Source organism: Haliotis cracherodii, unplaced genomic scaffold, assembly GCF_022045235.1.
Source record: "Haliotis cracherodii isolate W230 unplaced genomic scaffold, xgHalCrac1.p SCAF_3, whole genome shotgun sequence".
Classification (NCBI taxonomy): Eukaryota; Metazoa; Mollusca; class Gastropoda; order Lepetellida; family Haliotidae; genus Haliotis; species Haliotis cracherodii.
Genome location: NW_027266286.1, coordinates 63,260,598 through 63,284,378, shown reverse-complemented (window position 1 = coordinate 63,284,378; position 23,781 = coordinate 63,260,598). Strand labels below are relative to the sequence as shown.

Below are 23,781 nucleotides of genomic sequence, written 5' to 3'. Positions count from 1 at the left end.
TGAAGCAGTCAAAAGAAGCTATATACTTGAAAAATGGATTAGACCCCAATAATACAACATTATCAAACCCTTACTAGGCTGAAATCAGTAGCTCAAAACACTGCAACTTATGGTCTAAAACCCAACTATGATATCCATATCAAATACATCACCATTGAATAACACTTTCTTCGTTGCTTTCATTTCAGCCACCATCAAACATGGGTTTATATTTGTGCCTGGCAGTTTATAATATTTTATTTTTCACCTCCTTACACTTGAATTTAAAAAACTCTATTTGAATTTGAATTTGGCATTTGAATGTTTTTAAACTGATTGCAAGGACAGTCTACCAAACACTCACTTTCACACCTCGATGCTTTTGTAACAATGAGCACTTTAACTTTCATGCAGCCAAGTTCCAAGCAGACCCGTGAAGATCCGGGGAAGAATAGGTCTTCAATAACCCATGCTTGCTGTAAAAGGCGACAATGCTTGTCATAAGAGGCGACTAACAGGATTGGGTGGTCAGGCTTGCTGACTTGGTCGATGCATGTCATCGATCCCAATTGCTTGGATCGATGCACATGATATCAATCACTGAATTGTCTGGTCCAGACTCGATAATTTCCAGACTGCCAGCACATAGCTGGTATATTGCTAAGTGTGGCGTAAAACAACAAACCAACCAACCAAATGTCCATGCTTTATTCATAATTGATATAGATCAACTACTGAATGCATGTGTCTGCATAACAAGGATATGTATCCTTTCAGTATGATTGATGCTTACACAGCATGTCTACAGTTTCATTGTTTTTCACAATCACAATGCCAACACCTTCAATAGATGTCTGTCAAACACCAATGTCAATGTCTGGCCAATACTAACATCTTAACTAGCTGGTTGTCAACCATCTATGCCAATGTCTGGCCAATGCCAATACCTTCACAAGTTGTCTGTCAAACACCAATGTCTGGTCAATGCCAACATCTTAACTAGTTGTCTGTCAAACATCAATGTCAATGTCTGGTCAATGCCAACACCCTCATTAGTTGTCTGTCTGACCAATGCCAACATCTTCACAAGTTGTCAGTTTAAACATCAATGTCTCGTCAATGCCAACACCTTCACTAGTAGTCTGTTAAACATCAATGTCTGGTCAATGCTGACACCTTCACTAGTTGTCTGTCAAACATCAATGTCAATGTCTGGCCAATGCCAACATCTTCACTAGTTGTCTGTCAAACATCAATGTCTGGTCAAAGCTGACACCTTCACTAGTTGTCTGTCAACATCAATGTCAATTTCTGACCAATGCCATCACCTTCAAAAGTTGTCTGTCAAACACCAATTTCTGGTCAATGCTAACAACTTCACTAGTTGTCTGTCAAACATCAATGTCTGGTAAATGCCAACATCTTAACTAGTTGATTGTCAAACACCAATGTCAATGTCTGGTCAATGCCAACACCTTCTCTAGTTGTCTGTCAACATCAATGTCAATTTCCGGCCAATGCCAACACCTTCACTATTTGTCTGTCAACATCAATGTCAATTTCTGGCCAATGCCAACACCTTCACCAGTTGTCTGTCAAACATCAATGCCTGGTCAATGCTGACACCTTCACTAGTTGTCTGTCAAACATCAATGTCAATGTCTGGTCAATGCCAACACCTTCACTAGTTGTTTGTCAAACATCATGGTCTGGTCAATGCCAACACCTTCACTAGTTGACTGTCAAACATCAATATTTGGTCAATGCCAACATCTTCACTAGTTGTCTGTCAAACATTAATGTCAATGTCTGGTCAATGCCAACACCTTCACTAGTTGTCTATAAAACATCAATGTCAATGTCTGGTCAATGCCAACACCTTCACTAGTTGTCATTCACACATCAATGTCAATGTCTGGTCAATGCCACCGCCTTCACTCTTTGTCTATCAAACACCAATGTCAGTGTCTATAGTGTCAGTATATCTGTCCCAACAACCAAAAACCACTTCTTGTCAAAGTCAACATCTTCAATGGATGTCTGTCAAACATCATTGGCAATGAATAATGCGTCGAAAGTAATCGCAATCATATCTGGTCAATGTCAACATCTTCGATAATTGTCTGTCAAACAACGATGTCAATGGATGATCTGTTGAAACTACTTGCAATCACTTCTGGTCAATGTCATCGTCTTCGATAGTTATCTGTCAAATATCATTGTCTATCAATCTATGGATATCATGAACACATATATTGTCAGTGTCAGCTAAAGGATTAGATGACTGCTATACATTGACATCAAAGTATGACTGTCAAACACAGGCCTTTTTATGCAAGTGTCAGCCCAGCTACAATATTGATGATTCATTTGCCAAACACTAATGTTAATGTCTGTCGATCCTCAAATCTTGCCCACCAAACTGAAATGTTGGTATTGGCCACCTGTCAAACACTGATATTAATGTCCATACATCTGTTAATAAGTTAATTACTGTCAAATACATGTGTCATTGTTTAAGTGTCTGCACAATTGTCAACCACAGATGTCAATGTCTCACTGTCTATGTTTGAGTGCATGTCAGTGATACAGTCAGTTGTTTGATGTCAAATACAGGAACATTCTCAAGACATTGGCATGTCTAGCAAGGTAACAACTGGTTGACTGAGGAATGCCACCTGCATTAACAATATCATGTATCTACACTTATGACAATGGCACTTTGATGTCAGTGACATCCCACATCATCTACAGATGTATAGGGGTTAGATGAGTATGAGTTACTGTCAAACGCTGGTTTCAATGGTGTCTTGCCTTTCAGCCTTCTTTGCTTTCAAAGCAGCTCCTACGGAAGCGATGGTGAGGCCCCCACCTGTAACAGAATCAGAACAATATATTTAACATTCATAAACTAACTCATAACAATTCATTATTAACAATAATAAGTAAATGTCCATGTAGCATCTTGAAGCAAATGTGCATGAGTCTCATCATGCATTGCATATATTCACACAAGGTGGAGATTCTGGGTTACAGTGGGTGGGAGTACTTCTGATGTAATAGAGGTAGTCTTATCATTTTACAATTATTAACAATGATAACTCTTGTTTTGATAATTCTGACAAATCCTTTACCTCTGGTACATCATTGCCAGAATATACCTGATAGACAGGCTGGTTCTGCCTCTAGTACACTTGACAGTTGACAGTAATCTCATAAACCTATTGTAAATCCATCTTATATTACCATTTCAAAACCCCCTTGGAGATACTTACCTTAGAATCACCTAGAGGACATGGAATCGAGTAGTGTGAAGGAATCAGTCAAATATGTGATACCTTCAATTGAGTTACCATCACATTTGCTGATATATGATGATGTCTTTAGTTCTATTCAAAATCACCATCTGCTCAAGTTTATGACCCTGATGTCACTTCCTATCTATAATACTTTAAGGTATGACTTCACTTCCGGTCTAACCAGTTCCTTCCATTTAAAACCTTCGGACATCATTACTTGCACTTCTGACGTCAGTTCTGGTCTTATTTTTCTTCTGATTGTGATGTCACTTCCAGTAGATCTGTTATCAACCTCCAACTTATGTTTGATACAGATATACCTTGGCTCTTTTACACTAGCAGTAGCTAGTGATCCACAGAAAAAGTGTACTCACCCTCTGTTGCTACTGATCCTCTCCCCAACCCCTTTTTTCCATAGAAGGAAAACAAAGGTCAATACCCGGTAGATAGACTGGGCCGCTACAACAGGGCCGCTACAACAGGGCCCAGGGAATATATGACCTGCAGATCTTGCTGGATATACCGCAATGTAAAATCTAGTGAAAATATTGTTTGATCCAGCAGTCCAGTTTGGCATCCAGCTACAACATGCTTGACAAAAACAGAAGTCAAGGATGCCAGGCTTGTCACCAAAGATCGAATTCCATGGGCAGAGTATGAACCCATAATAGGAGAAGGTTCCTGTGCTTGACAATAGCTTGCCAGAATGGCCAACTTGAGCCAGCCGACAACTGTAGCCCTTGTAACATCCTTGTTGGAATGGTTCTTTGCAATGAATTCTGGTAGAGAGCGTAAAATAATGGAAGTCCAGTTGGGAGCAAAAAGTAGTACTCGTATAGTCAAGAGCGTGGACTTCAGAAACTCTAGCTGCTGTAGCCATGACCAATAGGAAGACAGCTTTGCGAGAGTCTTGGACTCATATGGGTCGGAGGCCCCCGATGTAAACAATGTTCTGTACTGGCTGGATTTCCGATTTGAACGGATTGATGATGAAACGAAGGTAAGACATGAGGTGGGTTAGGAAGATCACGTTCTGTCGTAGTTTGGAATCTTCCTGATCAGCTGCTAAGAAGTCGTCCAAGTACCCATGCAGATGCACCATCTGGAGATGGGCAAAAGAGATAATAGGATTCATGATCAAAACCGAAATCCAGAACGGCAGGAACCGGAACTCTTAGCATCTACCGGTAGGGAAGGACAGGCTCACCCTTTTCACAAACACCTGGTGTCATCAAAGATCCTTAGTGATCCATTCATATAATTTTAGTGATCCATTCATATAATTTTCACTGCTATTTTGCCTTTGCTCAATGGAATCTGTTTCAGTGGATAATCAAGACAGGTTATTCTGTGGCATTGAGGTTTTATATTGTACAATTTGAAATAAGGCATTGCACCGTTCACTCATGACAGATATAATTCTTGGTTGTTTGCTAGTTACTCTCTTACCTCACTGGATTCTCATAATCTCCATAATGGCCTCTACTTACTTGGGTACAATGTATGAAGCCAATGACTTGTGTCTCCTGAGGGGATATTGCTGGAATTGTGAAAAACTCCCTCAGTGTATACTTACTCATATGAATGTTGTTGAGCTTGGTGAGGCTAAGGCAGGAGTCTTGTGTGACCAGACTGTTCCTCAAGTTGACCATGGAGGACTGCCTACTGGCCAGTGTCCTCATGTAGTCTGGGTTGGAGAGCAGGAGCTCCTGGATCTGGTACAGCTTGTGGCTGATGTCCTTGCCCAAGATGTAGTGGAATGCTGTGGCTAGGTAGGTGTCCTTGTCAAGGTACTCCTGCAGGGTGGGGTAGTGCCAGGTTAGGATGCGACTCTCTTCTGATGCTGATATTGTTACCTGAAAGTGAAGTTGATTTTGTTTAATGCGCTCAAATCAGCAGCATTCAAGCTACCAGGTAAGGCATATTTTTCACAAAACATTAATTGAAAAATATGGGTCATGAGTTTCATTGGAATTTGTACAAATATTTTTCAATTTATGTTTGATATTATATATACAAAACAGAGTGTGAAAATATTCCGATTTCATGGGTACTCCCTGAAGACTGTTGTCCCTGAAAAATACTATCAAAGAATCTTGTTTCAGCGAATTGCCTGATTTTTTAATTTCTTGGATTTCGTCCTCAAATACTCAACCAAAAGCCCATAATAGATATTACATGTTGACAGCATAAAAATAATTGAGCCTGTACAAAGCAAACCAATGACTGAAAGTATATATGAGCAATGATCAAATGAAATGCAATCAGCCAAGTCACCAAACCTCACCTCATCGACCCCTACAGCAAGTATAGAATACTGAGTACCAGTTCTACCCTGGAATACCCAGATGAGTGTTACCCAAAGGATTATGTTTAGCAGTGTGATAATCTTTAAGAGATCATTCTGACTAAGTGAGTTAGTGGATGAGGCTTTAGTTCCCATACAATAATACAGCATCAATACATTCCCATCCAACCTGGTGCAGAGATAAACTATGAACACTAAGCCATGCCAATGTTGTGTGATGAGACATAAAATCTGTCAAGCACCTGTTGACTTTCCCTGTAGCCTGGTCAACCAATGAAGTATTAACCATACACTGTTGGGTTTAATCTAATCTCCTCTCGGTGTAATATTAAACAAATACTTGGTACCTACTGAAGTCCATTTAGAAGTAAAGACTTGTAAAGTACTGATCAAAGATGCAACAAGTCCTTGGTATATGCTATTTAGATGTGAGTGGAAGTTGTGAATAGATAGACTACATATGGACTTATTGTGAAATGGATTTTTCTGAGTGTGAAGGAATATTATACCACTTCTAACAGGATTTCAGGTTTATAGAATGGTTTCAGCTTAATGGGGCAGGAAAGCCAAAATAGTGATGCAGTTAGTAGATATTTACCACTTTGAAGAAACCCATTGTGTGTGTGTGTGTGTGTGTGTGTGTGTGTGTGTGTGTGTGTGAGAGAGAGAGAGAGAGAGAGAGAGAGAGAGAGAGAGAGAGAGAGAGAGAGAGAGAGAGAGAGAGAGAAAGAGAGAGAGTGTCTCAGAGAGAGAGGGGGAGTCTCAGAGAGAGAGAGGGAGAGTCTCAGAGAGAGAGAGAGAGAGAGAGAGGGGGGGAAGGGGGGAGGGAGGGAGGGAGGATATATGAAGCTACATGCTTGATGTAAGCTTGCAGTCACCAACATCGCCCTTTTACTCACCTGGTATTTTTCATCTGTCTCTACATATGGGACAGCTGAATCACATTCTGGTGAATCTACAAACTCATTCATCTCAATGTGGTGCAGGTAGAATCTCCCATAGGTGACTTTCAACCTGAAACAATGTGTTACAAACAGGGAAAAATAATACCCACTGACGAGTGAAGCAGTTTGTTGTGACAAGAGGTAGCAATACAAAATCTCACAACCCAATTGTCCTAAAGACAAATCTATTCATCTTTCATGTTTCCCTATGCTATTCAAAATGTCTGTGGAATGTCAGATGTATTGAGTAGGCAAGGCCGTAATTAACTTTTTATGACTGGGGGGGGGGGGCATTTATTTGTACAAGTATCACTTGTCCCCAACTTATATTCTCATGATTCAAATAAAACTGTTTTCTATAAAAAATCCCCCCTCCCCCTCTCCCCCCCCCCCCCCCTGAAGACCTATTCTAACCAGGATCTTCATGGGAATCTGCTGCAGAACCAGCAAATGGAGTTGCCACCTGGCTAACAGCTACTATCTGGCCATTATTATCATCAATGTTCGAACCAACACACTGGACATGAACAAGAGAATTGTAATACTCAACCAGGTGACGCTTGACTTACTTTCCTTTGACTAATATGGAGACTTTATTCCCGATGTGAGAAATTCCCTCCACTGCGTATATGCTACCTTTTGGTACCGTCATCATTGTACCTAATTTACATATCAGAGCAAACTCTTGCCTCGACATTTTCAGAGGCCGGAACAGTTTTGAATAAATGTCTTCCATCTGATCATGCATTTTCACAGGAAAGTTCACATATGTCAAATATCCGATATGTCCGAGGTTGACTGCCACAAAGATGGCATTCCATACAAGGATATCTATCATGCACACAAACAGCCCTGCCCAGAGGAGGAAGAACACGAAGCCCACGAGGAGAAGACATCGGAGGAAGAACACATGATACTGGAAGCTGCTTGGAGTCAGAAATGAGATGGCCATGCATAAATTGGCCAACTGGAATACTGTGTGTTGGGCATCCTCCCATGTGTAGCACTTCCCGAATGGACTTGGGTGGTCCTTGACACCGATGCGGCTTGTTGCGTCAGTCAAGTTCAGAAGGGCCAGGGTTGTTTGATTGATGAATGTCAATGTTGTGTCATTAATTGACATGGGAGTTGATATCTCTGTGGTGGAGTTGGACATTGTTGTGGTTACAGTGTTTTGTGTATCTCCACCTCATTCGGACAAATCTGAAACAAACAAAACAAGTTACCTGAAAGCATTTTTCTCTTGTTCTCAATTGTTCCAGCTGAAACAGACAATTCAAATAATCTACTTGACCAAAGACATACTGTCTATATGAATGAGAAATAACTTAGACACACATGAGAGACAAAATACATTTTGCTTAAACATCTTTTTATCCACTAATAAATACTCCATGACACCTAACATCATCAAAGAATCCTGAAGAACAACATTAAAAGACTCTTCACACCTCAAAGCCAGATTCATAATTCATGGTATTCAGATATTTCTGTAGGTTTCCATATTAAAAAGAGTGATCTTCCGATTTTATTTTTTCTCTCACATTTTTAGGGTCAGCAGAATCTTAAATCAACTACAAAATGTCTACCCAAAGAAGGACTGGCATCAAACAACAGGCAGTCCTTGTAAGTCTGATTTAAGTCTCTTAATCACAATATTTTTTGTGCTATCCCAGACCATTGCTGCAGTCCATAAAACATTAATAGGTTCCAAATGCTTCTTACTCAACTTAGACCTCTTCATGTCTTATGTTTTTCATGAAACCTATGGAAACCTAAAAGTAAAATCAGTGTTTCCTGAGGATTGGCAAGTTATATCAAATCCTGTGTCAGTTATTCACATTGCCAATAGAAAAGTTTGTTTTTTTTATATTTCCCATATCATATGAAGCAGACTCTATCCATGCTTGACAACTGACATTGTAACATAGAACAGTTCATTGTGAGCGCAGTTGTGATTGTTGGCATTCTTGGTAGGGAAAGTGTTCCTCACTCATAGCTATTCAATAAATATATCAATGTTTGCATTGGTCTCCAAAATAATAGGGACCCCTTGGACGCGTTAGACACGGAGGTGCGGAGCTATTCTAAGGGTGCTTGGGTGCATGCTTTCTGAGCACAATTAAGTGTCTGGTTGAAATTTTTAAGTGTTTGTTTTTACTAGAAATGAACAAGAAGTTATACATAAAGTGAACTTGTAAGGGGACCCTTGTAAGTTTCTTTTTTTGCGTCCCAGTTTTTTTCGGTGCATATTTTTTAAGTTTGGACACCGTAAATACAAACACTGTATATTAAAGTACCTACCTCACTACATTTTGAGAAAAATGTTCACAGGAAACATTTATTTTTTTATGCAGCCTTATTGTTGATAAGAAAGGCAAGATCTAAAACCGTTATGATTGTCATCTATCATAATTATTTTGGGTGAGTGAGTGAGTGAGTGAGAGAGAGTGAGTGAGTGTGGTTTTACGCCACTTTTAGCAATATTTCAGCAATACCACGGTGGGGGACACCAGAAATGGGCTTCACACATTGTACCCATGTCAGGAATGGAAGCTATGTCTTCGGCGTGACGAGCGAACGCTTTAACCACTAGGCTACCCGACCGCCCCTTTGTTCACATGACCTAACAAGCCACAGTGTAGACATGATCTGAACATGAAGATGAGCCATGGCAGATAACCCTAATTCTTCATCAGTTCCTTTGTGATTATCACCACACATCTTCTACCTTGGCTGATAACCTGGATTCACATGAACATGAGTGAACAAGATGTTATCAGCAACTGGTTATGTTGGCCAACTGAACAACTTTCACCTTTGCTGAACCATACTGGGTCACGTATAGACACAGACACACTCAAAGACAAACACACAGTCAGACAGACATACACACTGACACTTACACCACACACACCGAATACATACACACATACACATACATACACACAGACACACACACAGAATAATATAAATTGTTTTAAGTTTTCCTGAAACACATGAACTGTTTGCTTGACATTTTAGGTCCCAGGAAAATATGCATTGTGAAAAGATAAATATAATTGTTCAGCTCATCCATACAGACAAACAAAACCAGAGTTTAAAAAATTAAGACTGAAAAAATATCCTGTATCCCAACTCTCCCACATGAGTCAATATTAAATGGTGAGTGCCATGCATGGTTGTATGACTTGACATGCAAGCATGTTAGGGGTGGGTGATGGGGGAATGAATTCCTGTTTGCAGATATGAAGACAGTGATGTAGAGAAGTAGTGGGTGTATGACTGAGTGTGTGGATCTATGCAATGACCTACTCTCACACGATCAGATGAGTAATTAAGAGAAAAACTAAATGTGAGCATTGCATTTTGTACCAGAGACAATGGACCTATGTTGAATCCTGATAGACCATTTGATGACAGGCTTAGATTGACTTTATTCACGGGGGCCACTAAGGTGGAGCAGGATACACACATTTTTTTGCAAATGCCTGGTATCATCATTATTTGATAGTAATTCATACACACGTTCATGATACATTTGGAATCGTCCAATCTACTCTGCTTATAGTAGGGATTTCCTGTGGCTATGGAAATGGTTTTGTCACTTTTATTTACTATGAACTGTTGTAGGTTACAGGCAATGGAGGTGTTGGTGTTTGGAGCATCATGCTTAGCAGGTAGAGGGTGACTGTGAATGTAGTAAACTTGCTAGGCCCAATCAGCAAATGCTTTGTACTCCTTGAACATCATCCTTCATATTCACAAGATTTTTCCACCTCTTCCCAAACTTGAAAAACTGTCTGCAAAACATTACGCACATGATGATAATGTCACATCTGCTACGGAGAATGTTTTACACCACCAGGAGGAAGCCTTCTACACCAGTGGAATCCAGGCACTCCAGTATCGATGAGAAAAACGTGTGGACCGCAGAGGGGATTATGTTGAAAACTAATTACCAACCAGCTCCATTGACACAGTCCACAGTCATAATTAGGCTCATGACTTTCCAGTCACCCCTCACACCTGGAATCCTGACACAAGTTGGTTGGTTCGTTGTTTAACGCCGCACTCAGCAATATTCCAGCTATATGACGGCGGTCTGTAAAATAATCGAGTCTGGACCAGACAATCCAGTTATTGATATCAGAAATCATGAGCATCGATCCACACAATTGGGATCTATGACATGCATACCATTTCGGTGAAACCCACGATCATGGGTATGGTGCTGACAAACGTAGAAACATAATCGGGGCCAACAGGGATTCGAACCCACAATCATAGGTTTCTGGAGTGCCTAAGGGACACAACTCAATGCGAATTGCGGCGCCTTAGACGACTGGGCCACCCATGCCCCCTCATCTCGTGTAATTCAAAAAGAAAAGAGCATCTTATATAAAGTCAATATATAGAATCATCATGTTGGGCGTAAGAGTTGTTAGATACAAGCGTGAATGAATCAATGAGGTGACCAAGGTCAACACGTAACATACTTCAGCTGTGTTTATTATCATCTGAGCTAGATATAAGATAGACAAATACTCCTGAAACTAAATCGGACACTGACCTTACTAATATAACGTCAAGGTGAGTCAACCTATCTAATCAGTACCAGCAGCATTGCCTCTTAAATACCTTACTCTGACAACCACAAACAGCAGAAATCACCATAGGCAGTCACTGCAACATGGCTTCTCTCAAAATCCTAACTCCACTTCTTATACTGTCAGTACTTACAGTACTGACAGTGTATGGCCAGTACCAGCCTACATGGGAATCTCTGGATGCAAGACCACTTCCTGCTTGGTATGATGATGCCAAATTTGGAATCTTCATCCACTGGGGAATCTTCGCGGTGCCAGGTCTAGGATCAGAATGGTTCTGGTACCTTTGGCAAGAGCAAAAGGTACCAGAAATTGTTGAATTCATGAAGAAGAACTTTCGACCAGATTGGACGTATGCTGATTTTGCTCCAATGCTAACTGCAGAATTCTTTGATGCTGATGAATGGGCTAGAATTTTGCAAACTTCAGGTGCCAAGTAGGTATATTGTTCTTAATTGAAAAGCAATACTTCAAATATTGATCGTGAATTATCGATTCAATCCATTATGTCTATCCATGTATTGTTTCATTGCCTATAAGTAAAACCCAATCAATAATGGACCCGTGAAGATCTGGGTTAGAATAGGTCTTCAGCAACGCATGCTTGTTGTAAGACGCAACTAACGGGATCGGGTGGTCAGGCTTGCTGACTTGGTTGATGCATGTCATCAATCCCAATTGTGTGAATCGATGCTCATCATGTCAATCACTGGATTGTCTGGCGACAAGGCTTGATTTTTTACAGACCGCCATCATCTTGCTGGAATATTGCTGAGTGTGGTGTTACACAACAAACCAACCAACAACCAACCAAACAATAGTGTCATTATTGGTAATACTCAAGGTCACTCTAGGCAACTTCTCACAGCTCTCAGTATTGTTCATTTACTGATTTTATAAGCCATCATGCCAAGTGCAGGTGTCTCAAATTAAGGAAAAGTAGACACGGTTATCTTGGGCATATTTATCAAAGTGTCATTCAGAAAGAAAAGAGCATCCCGTGTAAAGTTCATAATTAGCATTACAACTAAGGATATTTCCACCATGGTGGACTCTAGGGACATTTACTAAAAAAACTCGAGTAAGTTGTCAGTTGACTTGTATTGGTTCTAACAAAAGAATGACTGGACAATCAATCAAGAAATGGTGATATATGTAATTACCAGTACATGCAAAAGAGCGACCACCACAGTCACTGTAAGAAAACTGTAGCTAATTAAAAAAATGTATGGAATGTATATATTCGTCAGTGTTTAACATGAATGATATCACAGTGTTTACCTCTTTTTGAAACTGGCCAACATAGCCATCACTCGTCATATTATGCTGTCAGTTTTAAGCAATAATCACTCACTCACTCGTTATGATGTGGCCATTGTAGGTACACAGTGTTTGTGAGTAAACACTGCGAGGGTTTCTGTCACTGGCCAAGCAATGTGTCCTTCAGCTGGAATTCAATGGTTGCTGGGCCCAAAAGAAATATTGTCGGTAATGAATACCTGAAATTACTTTAAGTTTCCATAGTTTTTCATGTGAATTATTTAAATCCTTGTTATTATTTTCCCATTAAAACCAACCGACTGATTTAATTGCCATCGGGAGGTAAACAAGTGCAGTGAAGTTGGCATGGCATGGCATGGCATGATAGAGCATAAGTGTCACATGACCATATGTTTACATACGGTATTCGATGTAATAAGTGCCCAGGGGGCTCTCAAAATGGGGTGCTCTTATTAGAATATTATTTTGGTGGAAAAAACAGAGTTGAAAGATAAATTTTGTGGTTTATACTGACGGCCTGAAGTGTTTATATACAACAGATATATTTTTCCAGAATTTAATTGCCCATAACTAAGGGTGCATATAACACACGAGTGCGTATTATACACGAATAAATAAGTCTTGTGTACATTGATCAATCGGAAGGGGTGCTAATTGGGATTGTTCACTTGCCAATATATTAGCAAATATCACTGTGGGCGCTTATTAGAGCAGGGTGCTTATTATGTCGAATACGGTAATTGCAATCACGACCACATCTTCATATTGAAGCGCAGATCTATATAAGATCTATAGATCTAGATCTAACCTGCATGGCAGAGGTCCAGGTGTCAAAGGCGCTTATTGGCAGTGCAGTGTTGCATCCTTTAAGCATGCCAGAAAACCAATAATTGTGGGTTTGAATCCCAGTTTCTCATTATTAAGTTTCTCGATTTGTCAGAACCAAGCCCGTATCATTGGGTTTCACAAATGTTTTAAACGTCCAAGATCTGCATTGCTGATGTCCACCCTCCTGCCTCAAACTTACACGATGTAACTGGAATACTGTTAAAGTAGTGTTCAAACAAACTCACTCACTCCATGTCACATGCTTCTGACAAAGTGACACACAAAACACAAGTGTCAGCCTCATAAATAACAAGTGTTAAAAAATATAGTCAAAATATACTAAAACAACTCAGACATGCTATTTTTAAAGTTATTTGTAACAAATTGAATGAACTGTCATTTTTTACTCATGTGTCATTTGTGTGACAAAAGACTTTCCAAACCCTGACAAACGTATTTTCTGTTGTTTCAGCTGAGTTGGCACAAGCGGTCCGCACCAAGACCGACTTAAGGTTCGGTCTGTACCATGTGCTGTATGAATGGTTCCACCCTCTCTATCTCCAGGACAAAGAGAACAATTTTACAACAAGGAGATTTGTTGATGTAATGTTTGGTCTATATATACTCTTACATAGTCTCTCTAAATAATAACTTAAAATATTTAATTGTATACTTTCTTGGGACATTTTTAAGAGGTGGAATTCCTCAAGTGATCTGCATCATTGTCAAAAGAGAAAGCTGCCAAACTGGAATTCATTCTTATCTAACTACCGCCAAGTTGCCTTCCTAATGAAGTTATTATCATCGTTATCACTTCAGTTCAAGATCATGCCTGAGCTTTATGAGATTGTCAACACCTTCGAGCCTGACCTTGTGTGGTCTGACGGAGACTGGGAGGCCCCAGACACCTACTGGGGGTCCAGGGAATTCTTGACATGGCTTTATAATGACAGGTTAGTGTCAATGATTTCGAAATATGTAAATAATACTTCCCTCGGAAATAACCTTCAGACAAATACTCTAAAATGATAATCATTATGTTTTTTAATACATCAAGAATTCACTCACTTGTCACAAGATTATGGTCATGCTGGCAGTCACAAAAGTACAACAAAGTATATTTAGGATGCACAGTATGAACAACAAATGGTTGTATCTGAAGAAAGTAGGATGTTGAAATGAAAATGTTACTGACCCTATAAGCATACAAATATGTCAACATACGTAAGTTAAAAAATTATCAAATACTCACACCCACAACTCAAAGATTACGATCATAGGTATTGAAATGTCCAGACTTCATTGTGAGAAACATGGAGGGAAGGGCCAAATTAATAACATTGTATTTCATTAAACATTACAAAAAAACAGTTATTAACAGTATTCCAGTTATATCATGGCGTGTCACCTGAATGTGGGAGGAAAGCCCGAAGTTAATGCAGGTCTTAGACATTTATCACTTCGGTGAAACCCACAAGCACGGGTATCAGGGTGAACCAGTATTCAAACCCACAATAATAGGTTTCTGGCGTGCCCAAGGAACGCAACTCTGCACAGCGAATCGCAGCGCCTTAATCAACCCGGCCACCAATGGCCCTTTAAACCATGAACAAGAATAAAATTCTTAAGTGTTAGAGACTGAAGATGATGTTGTTTTCATTCCAGCCCAATCAAGGACAAAGTAGTGACCAATGACCGGTGGGGTATTGGGTGTAATTGTACCCATGGTGGTGTCTATACTTGTGGAGACAGATACAACCCTGGTATGTGAACAAATATTATTTTCCATTGGTGCTAAGCTTATGATGAAGTTTTATTTTTATTTGTTGTTTAATGCAACACTCAGCAATATTCTAGCTTTATGACAGTGGTCTGTAAATAATCAAACTTTGACCAGACAATGCAGTGATTGACATCATATGCATCAATCTTTGCAATGTGGATACAGGATATGCATCAACCAAGTCAGCAAGGCTGACCATCCGATCCCATTAAATGCCTGTCAACAAGCATATGGGTTCACCCTCAACCCAACAAGAAGAGGAACACTGAACCATATTGAGAAATTCCAAAGGGGAAGGTTGTAGAAGTATTTCTTATTGTCAAATCAACTGACCTGCATTCCAAATTCTACCTGCAGTGTCCATGAATCCTCACTAAGTCAATGAAGGTGATATGTTGCCAAGTAAGTTCTGTTTTGACTCTTGTTTCAGGTGTTCTGCAGAAGCACAAGTGGGTGAATGCCATGACAATAGACAAGAAGTCCTGGGGGTTCAGACGTAATGCCCCCCTGTCAGACTACCTGACTATAGAGGAGCTCATTGAGACTTTAGCTAGAACTGTCAGGTAAAACGCTGTTTTCACACTGATCCCAGCTGTCTTGCATGCAAACTGTGTACTTTATACTATTGTTTTGAGATAGAATATAAAAAAACCCTTCTTTTTTTCACCACTGTCTTGAGGCTTCTCATAACTGTCTTGAAGCATCCTACTAACTATTGTCACATTATTCTGTTCTTGAAGCCATTGTCTTGAAGCATCCTATCACCCACTGTCACTTAATAGTGTTCTTGAAACCACTGTCCTGAATCATCCCACAAACGATTGTCACAAGATAGTGGTCTTGAAACCACTTCTTTGAAGTATCCTCCAAACCATTGTCATGTAACATTGTTCTTGAAATCATTGTCCTGAAGCATCCAACACACCAATTGTCACTTGATGGTAGTCTTGAAACCACTATCTTGAAGCATTCTACAAACCATTGTCATTTCATGATGTTTTTGAAACCACTGTCATGAAGAATCCAAGAAGCTATTGTCACTTAATCGTGTTGCTGAAACCAGTCTTGAAGCATCCTTCATTGTAACCATTGTTACAAAATACTGTTCTTGAAACCTCTGTCTTGAGGCATATCCTACATACCATTATCTCATGTTAGTCTATCTCTGTGCACCATCAAATAGTGTACCTAATTGATCAATGACATCCCTTCTGTTCCAGCTGTAACGGTAATCTGCTCATGAACATTGGGCCAACTGCCTACGGTGTGGTCAGCCCCATCTATGAGGAGAGACTGAAGCAGATGGGTGAGTGGCTCAAGATTAATGGTGAAGGCATCTACGAAACAAGACCCTGGACCTACCAGAATGAAACTGTGATACCCGAAATATGGTTAGTATTTGCTGTCTACACATCCTTATGTACAACCGAACTTGCCCTTTGTATGAAGAATTCAAAGAATGTCATACGACTCTTGTTCAAATAATGTTTGATCAGGGTTACAACATTCAAGGACTTGGAAAGGTTTCATGATTGACATGTGGAGGATGTTTCAAAATTTGATGCATCAGTGACCAATATGATGTCTGATATAATTTCCTATTTTGACTTGCCTTTGCATGTGTTTGTAACAGATGAAACAGCTCGCATTTTTGCGAACACCCTGGTATCATTACTAGTTGAGAGTGATTCATAAACAGATGGACTGCTTTTAGAAGAGATTTCTTATGATTATTGAAATTATGTGTGGACTTTCTTTACATAAAGTGATTCACAGTTTGTGAATCAACAATTTTTAAGAAAGGACAACAATTTTACTGAAACTAGTAACAGAAATAGCTTTAAATCTTTTATCATCAGCTACAATACATATGACATTTATACTTCAGTGTCAACAGATATGAATATTTTGCAATTGTTTTTAATTCCGTCTAAGTAGAAAAAATCAACCATATTTTACTATTAACAACTATAAGGGTAGGGAAATCCATCCTAGAATCAATCATATGAAGTTCTCATTTGAGTCAGTGATCAATCATGTATATTATGGACAATGGGTTTATGCTAAACATATCCACTGATTGTGTCCTTTACCTACACATTTGTTGGTTGGGCTTCTGTTTATGTCTGCCATAATGTCATGTCAGATTTATTGATTTGTCAGTGGAACAAAAATGAAGTAAAAAAGACATTTCAATTATTTTTAAGGGCTATTTTTCTGAATACTCTTGTTGCTATATGTGCAGTTTTTCTTATGCCAGTCTTAAATGCCCAAATCATTTTGAAGTGAATATAACTGAGTTTGTATTTAGTGGAATTTACAATACAGAGCTTTCAAATTTGCATTTTCACTTGTCAAGGATTATGTTGAACTATAATTGTTTTTCAAAACTATGTGTCTAAAAGAACACTCTCATCCAGTATAATTCTATGACTATAAATTCTGTTACATGTTACATGATACACATGACTCTATTACATCATGAATTGGAATGATTTCTGTACAAACAGAGTATTAGAAAAATACAAACAAAATATATTTAATGTAAACAAACAAAAACAAATTTCACTTTTGCAAATTTGGGCAGAAAACAAAAAATAAATTTAGGATTGTATTAAATCCCGATGCCGATGCAGATCTCATGAAAATATCCAAATAACTTTACAATGTTGTATCATGTTCAGGTACACCTCGAAGACATCGGGACAAGGTAAAGACATCTACGCAACTGTTATGAGCTGGCCCAACACAGGGGTCTTCCAGCTGACCCGGCCTAACCCCAGTGACAACACTGTGGTCACTCTAATGGGGTACTCAGGTTCCTTCAGCTGGACAAGAGCTGCAGGCCAAGGCATAAACATCAACATTCCCGCCATTGCAGCCAACGCTATGCCATGCAAGTGGGCATGGATGTTCAAGATCACCAATGTTCAAAACTAAGGCATCATGATTGTGCACCTTCCAGCTGTTTCTTATTTGAAAAGACTTGTGAATACTTGAAGAAGTTTTCTTATAAGAAGTCCGATGATGAAATATCATATTGTGTAAATGTGTTACTTTTGAAAAAGCAACATGAGTTTTTTATTCTTGTAATAAATGATAGATATAACTTCTTGTTTGTGATATTTTTTTAGTGCAATAAGTGAAATCTCAGAGGTGAGATTTATAATGCATGGTCAAGCTGTGACTAGCTCTCTGTGCAGATTTCAAAGAGCTTCAAATGAGGCCTGTAAGTAAAGCTTTCAAAATATTACAGTGATGCATCTGTGAGAAATTTGATGTCTGATGCACTTATCTATTTTGAGTTGAACTATACGTTTCCATGTTATATTTGTGGTGGATGGGGCAGGATACACTCACATTTTCATGGTACACGGCATCATTACTATGGTGGCCCATACCCGCCACTGGTGAGATTATTTTTCACTGTATGCCTCTATATTTTATCTGGCTCAATCTTACAGATAAAGTCTCCAACCTGTCGATTGGCAGGGCACTGATCTGGAAGTAATTCTGGTCACACATGTTATGCCAGTTTGAAACGAAAAGTATCTGGCAAAATATAGAGGCATACAGTGAAAACATATCTCACCATTGGAAGTATCTGGCGGCTGCCAGAAAAGTATTTAGCGGCCACGAGATAAAATATAGAGGTATACATGGAAAAATGATCTCACCAGTGGCGGGCATGGGCCACCGTACATTACAATATAATAGTGATTCATAAACACATGCTTATGATATCGTTTGAATCTGACAATGAACTCAACTTTCAGCAGATGTTCCTTCTGATATTGGAAAGGGTTTTGTTGCTTTTAATTATATGCAATAGTTTGTTTGATAGGCATTACTTAGAAGTTGATGGATGACAAGGTAGACACAAATGTTTGGAGAAGTTGTTATCCATTAAATTGTGTCTACCTTATGCAATAGTTGTGATTGTGTAATCATCCCCATTGTGAGTGAGTGAGTCAGATTGGTTATTGACGATTTAAACAGTATATCAGTTGTGTCACAACATGTCAGCTTAGTGTGGGAGAAATGCGCAAAGTGATGCAGGTCTGACATGTCTACCACCTTGGCTGATCCAGAGGTTCACCACTTTTTTCAAAAACCATTCGTGAGTGCTGACCTTTTACCCATGCAGCACGTCCCAGACCTGATCGTGAGACGTGTATTCCAACGTCAAATGCCACCCGCCACCTTAGCCAAAGTGGGCCAGGTGCTGCAAGATGAGAAAGGTTATGTTTGTTTGTTGTTTAACACCACACATGCACTCAGCAGTATTTCTACAAAATGAGAGCTGTCTGTGAATAATCCAGCCTGGATCTGGAGTAAATCTTATGATCGAACGTGATGAATGCAGAAGGGCTATTGCCATGCTAAAAACTGGTAGAACACAAGAGGTAACCAATTTGTACACTGTGTCTCATCCTGTGATTTGCAGACTTTGAAGCAGGGTTCTGCACACACAAAATGTTAATAATCAGTAAGTACAAGGCACCTACATAACCAACACAAGTCTAGAAACGATTAACATAAAAACAGGCTTTAGAAACATACTGATGCCAAAAGTTGTGTCGTTTGTGTGCCATGCTAGTCCACATTTTGTCTTTCAAGAGGTGAGGTGAGGTGAAATGGGGTTTAACGTCACGTCCAAGATTATTGCACTTATAGCGATGTGCATGTACATGTGTGTGTTTGTGTGGCTGCTTGTACTAGTCCGGACTGATGGCGATTTAAAGTGCCAGCTCATTGAGATACCATGCTGCAGTTTAACATGAACACCCCACACAGTATACTGACTCCGTGCCAACCAGTCCTTGTCTTGGCCCCTTAAAGCCGAGCGCCAGACAGGGTAACAACAAGTACCATCTTTTAACGTCTTTTGGTATGACGCAGCCGGTGATCGAACCCCGGACCTTCTGCTCTCCAGGCGGACGCTCTAGCACTAGACCATGGAGGCAGTCTTGTCTTTCAAGAAGATAAGAATCATGCCCATCATGTGACTTACTACCTGCACCAGCATCTCATCAACCAGCCATGAGTCATCAAACTGAGAAAAACATATTTATGTAATAGATATAGCTGAAATCATTAAGCTAGTCGTTAGAGACTTCAATATTGGACCTCTTAATCATCTAATTTGGGACTATTTACGACTGCCCCTAACTATTCACTTAAAAATAAATAATAGGCATAGATGTAATTGTGTAATATTGTGCAGGCCATCCAGATTTTATGTTTCGATCACATCATGCTTCTCCATAAAATTTACAGAGAGCGTCAAGGTTGTATTGAGATAAATAGTATTTTCACAAAACAAATTATGTATCTTGTCACTGAAATATGAAATATGATCGCATACTGAAGTCATAAGCTTATAAAATTATTAAATTATCAAATAACAAAATACACATTTGTATTATGTTAAGCTATATTTGTCTTAAGTTATATTTGAAAATGATAGTTTTTTTAACACGCAAATGTCCATAGTTGTATGGTAATTAGTACAGGGATCACCGCAGCATTTTGTAACCTGCTGTTTTCTCAAGAGGAGGTAGGTAGATTTTTTTTTTGCAGCACTGTCAATTAAGGGAAACTCTTGTACTATTACTTTTGTTGGAAATAGATAAGTCTTCTCTGTAAATGTTGTTGTTTTATTAAGAACAACTATTTTTATAAATAAATCGTTGATTTCCCCAATCGACATGCTCCATCGGTATTGTGGCATCTAGAATTACGTTTTAAGCTGGCACCAGGTTGTTGTGGCAATATATGCTTGTTTCTTTGTTTATTGTTTAACGCCACACTCAGCAATATTCCAGCTATATGACGTCGGTCTGTAGGTAAGAGTCTTGACCAGACAATCTAGTGATTGACAATATGAGCATCGCATCACGCAATTGGGATTGATGACATGCATCAATCAAGACAGTGAGACTACCCACCCGATCCCGTTAGTCGCTTCTTATGACAAGCATAGTTGCCTTTTGATTCAAGGATCGGGAAAAATTGTATCTGACACTATTTTTTATCAGGAATAATATATTCAAATCATGTTATTATAGTTGCATCTTTTACTAAATATATTTAGAATCATAATAACCCTAAGCGTAGCACTTCGGTGCAGCTGATTGCTATTGTCGGTTATATTTTTAACATGGAACAATTAATGAAATAAGTTACAAACATAAGTCCAGATATACAATATCCACTTTTTATACACGTAATTACATGATGAATTTGTGTTCTTCAGTACATATTTGTTGACATGGCATTTCCGGTGTTACATGCTCAAGGTAATGTCTTTGCATTGGGGGAAAAAACATCAAAATTCATTATGGCGTTTGTTATGCGCATCCCCTTCTATGCGCAGCTGTGTTTTTTGTGTGGAAAAAGTGAGCACTTTACTCAAGAAAATACAGTACACACCCGTTGCCTTCATTGGTTGTATGCACCTCACAATACACCACCAACATGTTCTGTTGATTTGTCATGCATGTTACACCTGGTCCTCCCTTATCCCTCCATCCCCATGTCTCAGTACCTCATGTGTTTCTGGAATCATCTGTTATTTTTTAACATCCCCTACTTTTTTGGGAGAATTCTATATTCTCCCAAAAACCAAAAAAGTAGGGGATTGCAATTGCAAATTGCATTTAATAGTGTTTGAGTATTTTTCAGAAATGTGATATGCAAACTTTTCTCCTTATAGTTGCAGGTGATCCCTCATCTAAAACAGCTTGAGGCTGAAAAGAGCTAAATGGGCCAAATTGATAATATATATTCAGTAAGGAAGAGAATATATCGCTGTCATATAGTAAGCATATACAAAATGTTGTGTTCCTCATAATAAAGAAGTTGACATCTATATGGGCGGTCGGGTAGCCTAGTGGTTAAAGCGTTCGCTCGTCATGCCTAAGACCCGGGTTCGATTCCCGACATGGGTACAATGTGTGAAGCCCATTTCTGGTGTCCCGCGCTGTGATATTGCTGGAATATTGCTAAAAGCTGCGTAAAACCATACTCACTCACTTGCTTGACATCCATATATTCTCTTCCTTATGTGAATCACTTCTAAATGCCTTTCAAACACATGTATTCGGTGTTTTAGATAAAATTGAGTGAGTATAGCTTTGTGCCTCTTTGAGAGATTCCCAGCAGTATCAACAGATACATCAGGTATTGTAACATTATAACCATGTGGGGAATCGAGCCAGGACTTTCAGCATGATGAGCAAACACCTTATGACCTCTAGATCTACCCAGGGGTCCGGAAAATTTAAAATCCCAATCGGACATTTACATTTATGCCACGCCCCCTTCAAACAGCGTGTTTTAGTATGACTTATTACACACAAATTACAAGTTGTTACGTATTCATAATATGATGAATTATGAATTGTTTCAACTTAAATTGTTTAATTCACCGGACAATTAATAACAAATAATATCATTTTAGATATATATGGAAAACATACGTTTGTTTCTGTTATAATAACGATCTGTCAATGTTGTGAACGGTCTAATAAATATTCATGAGTCTGCTCAAGTGTACGCGTTGTAACATTTGGATCGAGACTATTATCCCATATTTGGTGATCACGTGACCTCACGGGAAAAGTTGTTTTTTAAAACTAAAGATTATTTAAAAACAAGACAGATAATATAATCATAAATCCTAAACTATCGTTGATAGCAATAGTTATTTGAATACTTTTTCATCTGTACTTAATTATTGACCATAAAAAAATTTGAAATCAATCGTCACAGAAAGCAAAATGGCGGTCAATCAAGATTCAATATACGACTAGCTACCGAAAACAATAAAATCTGCAAATCCTCATTGTATGTCAACCAAGTGAAAGTCGTTAGCCACGACTTACAAAATGATCATTCAGACTTTGAGGGTTTGGCAGATCCGCTCGACTGATCTGCATCGATCGACTGGCTGTCGTCACGCTTTCGCTTCTTGTCTGAGGTTACGTATCGTAGCATTGTGAGGATAATGAGGTACATCGATGATGCAAGGTATTTATGTACAGTTGTAAACACATTTTACTCAAATTAACAAGATGTTCTCAGTAATAAATCCTCGATTAATCAGTGTCAACTCAGTTTATTGCCTATCACAGTGATTGACCGATTGGACTATCATTCTAGGTACGATGTATTTACAGCAATCAAAACAAACAAAGCTTGTCAGTGTAGATAATCTTCATTGTGTTACAACTGCAGACAGAAATTGCTTAGTCCTAACTGTTGATCATGTCCGGTCAAAATTTAAGAATGTCCGGACAATACTTTTTAAAATGTCCGGACAGAAAAATTTAAATGTCCGGTAAGCAATAATTTAAACCGGACATTTGAGATTCCCAATCGGACATGTCCGGCGCATATGACGGTTTCCGGACCCCTGGATCTACCGTACTTCACCTGATACAGTGACGCACTACCTTAAAAGATAATGGGACTTGTTTCTGAAATAAAGGCACTGGGAATTAAATCAGTGGGTCATACTATTTTAAGACAACCATGACAATCAGAAACACTGTTTGTCATATATCTTTGTGTCTACATGATATTCATGGAACACATGATGCTGCAATATCACAGATTAACCTGGCCTTGGAAGGCCCACTTCACCTTGGTTGTCCTAAATATGACCAATACAGTTGTAATCAGTAACACACTTCTTTTTGTCGGACACAAATCAGATAATATCAACACATACACTTGCCAGAAT

General features: G+C 39.0%; 2 protein-coding genes across 2 annotated transcripts; one reads left to right on the top strand and one right to left on the bottom strand.

Moving 5' to 3' along the window:
* Window positions 1-2,679: 2,679 nt before the first annotated feature.
* Window positions 2,680-7,706, bottom strand: LOC139475807 (popeye domain-containing protein 1-like). Its single transcript, XM_071259008.1, has 4 exons — window positions 7,100-7,706; window positions 6,486-6,600; window positions 4,855-5,134; window positions 2,680-2,851 (listed from the first exon to the last, which is right to left on the bottom strand). The coding sequence occupies exons 1-4, from the start codon at window positions 7,684-7,686 to the stop codon at window positions 2,766-2,768; spliced, it is 1,068 nt and encodes a 355-aa protein (XP_071115109.1). The 5' UTR covers window positions 7,687-7,706; the 3' UTR covers window positions 2,680-2,765.
* Window positions 7,707-11,202: 3,496 nt separating this feature from the next.
* LOC139475804 (alpha-L-fucosidase-like) lies at window positions 11,203-18,071 on the top strand. Its single transcript, XM_071259006.1, has 8 exons — window positions 11,203-11,576; window positions 12,522-12,628; window positions 13,722-13,852; window positions 14,069-14,202; window positions 14,915-15,012; window positions 15,463-15,595; window positions 16,253-16,423; window positions 17,717-18,071. Exons 1-8 carry the CDS (start codon window positions 11,224-11,226, stop codon window positions 17,970-17,972), a joined length of 1,383 nt encoding a protein of 460 aa, XP_071115107.1. The 5' UTR covers window positions 11,203-11,223; the 3' UTR covers window positions 17,973-18,071.
* Window positions 18,072-23,781: the final 5,710 nt, after the last annotated feature.

What these genes read in the sequence shown, in the direction of transcription:
- LOC139475807 (XM_071259008.1), bottom strand. Translation starts at nt 7,686, where the DNA reads ATGTCCAACTCCACCACAGAGATATCAACTCCCATGTCAATTAATGAC. An exon ending in AGACAGATGAAAAATACCAG is followed by an intron (nt 5,135 to 6,485) that starts GTGAGTAAAAGG and finishes CTTCACTTTCAG; the next exon opens with GTAACAATATCAGCATCAGA. An exon ending in GCTCAACAACATTCATATGA is followed by an intron (nt 2,852 to 4,854) that starts GTAAGTATACAC and finishes ATTCTGTTACAG; the next exon opens with GTGGGGGCCTCACCATCGCT.
- LOC139475804 (XM_071259006.1), top strand. Translation starts at nt 11,224, where the DNA reads ATGGCTTCTCTCAAAATCCTAACTCCACTTCTTATACTGTCAGTACTT. An exon ending in TGGAGACAGATACAACCCTG is followed by an intron (nt 15,013 to 15,462) that starts GTATGTGAACAA and finishes CTCTTGTTTCAG; the next exon opens with GTGTTCTGCAGAAGCACAAG. An exon ending in ACTGTGATACCCGAAATATG is followed by an intron (nt 16,424 to 17,716) that starts GTTAGTATTTGC and finishes TATCATGTTCAG; the next exon opens with GTACACCTCGAAGACATCGG.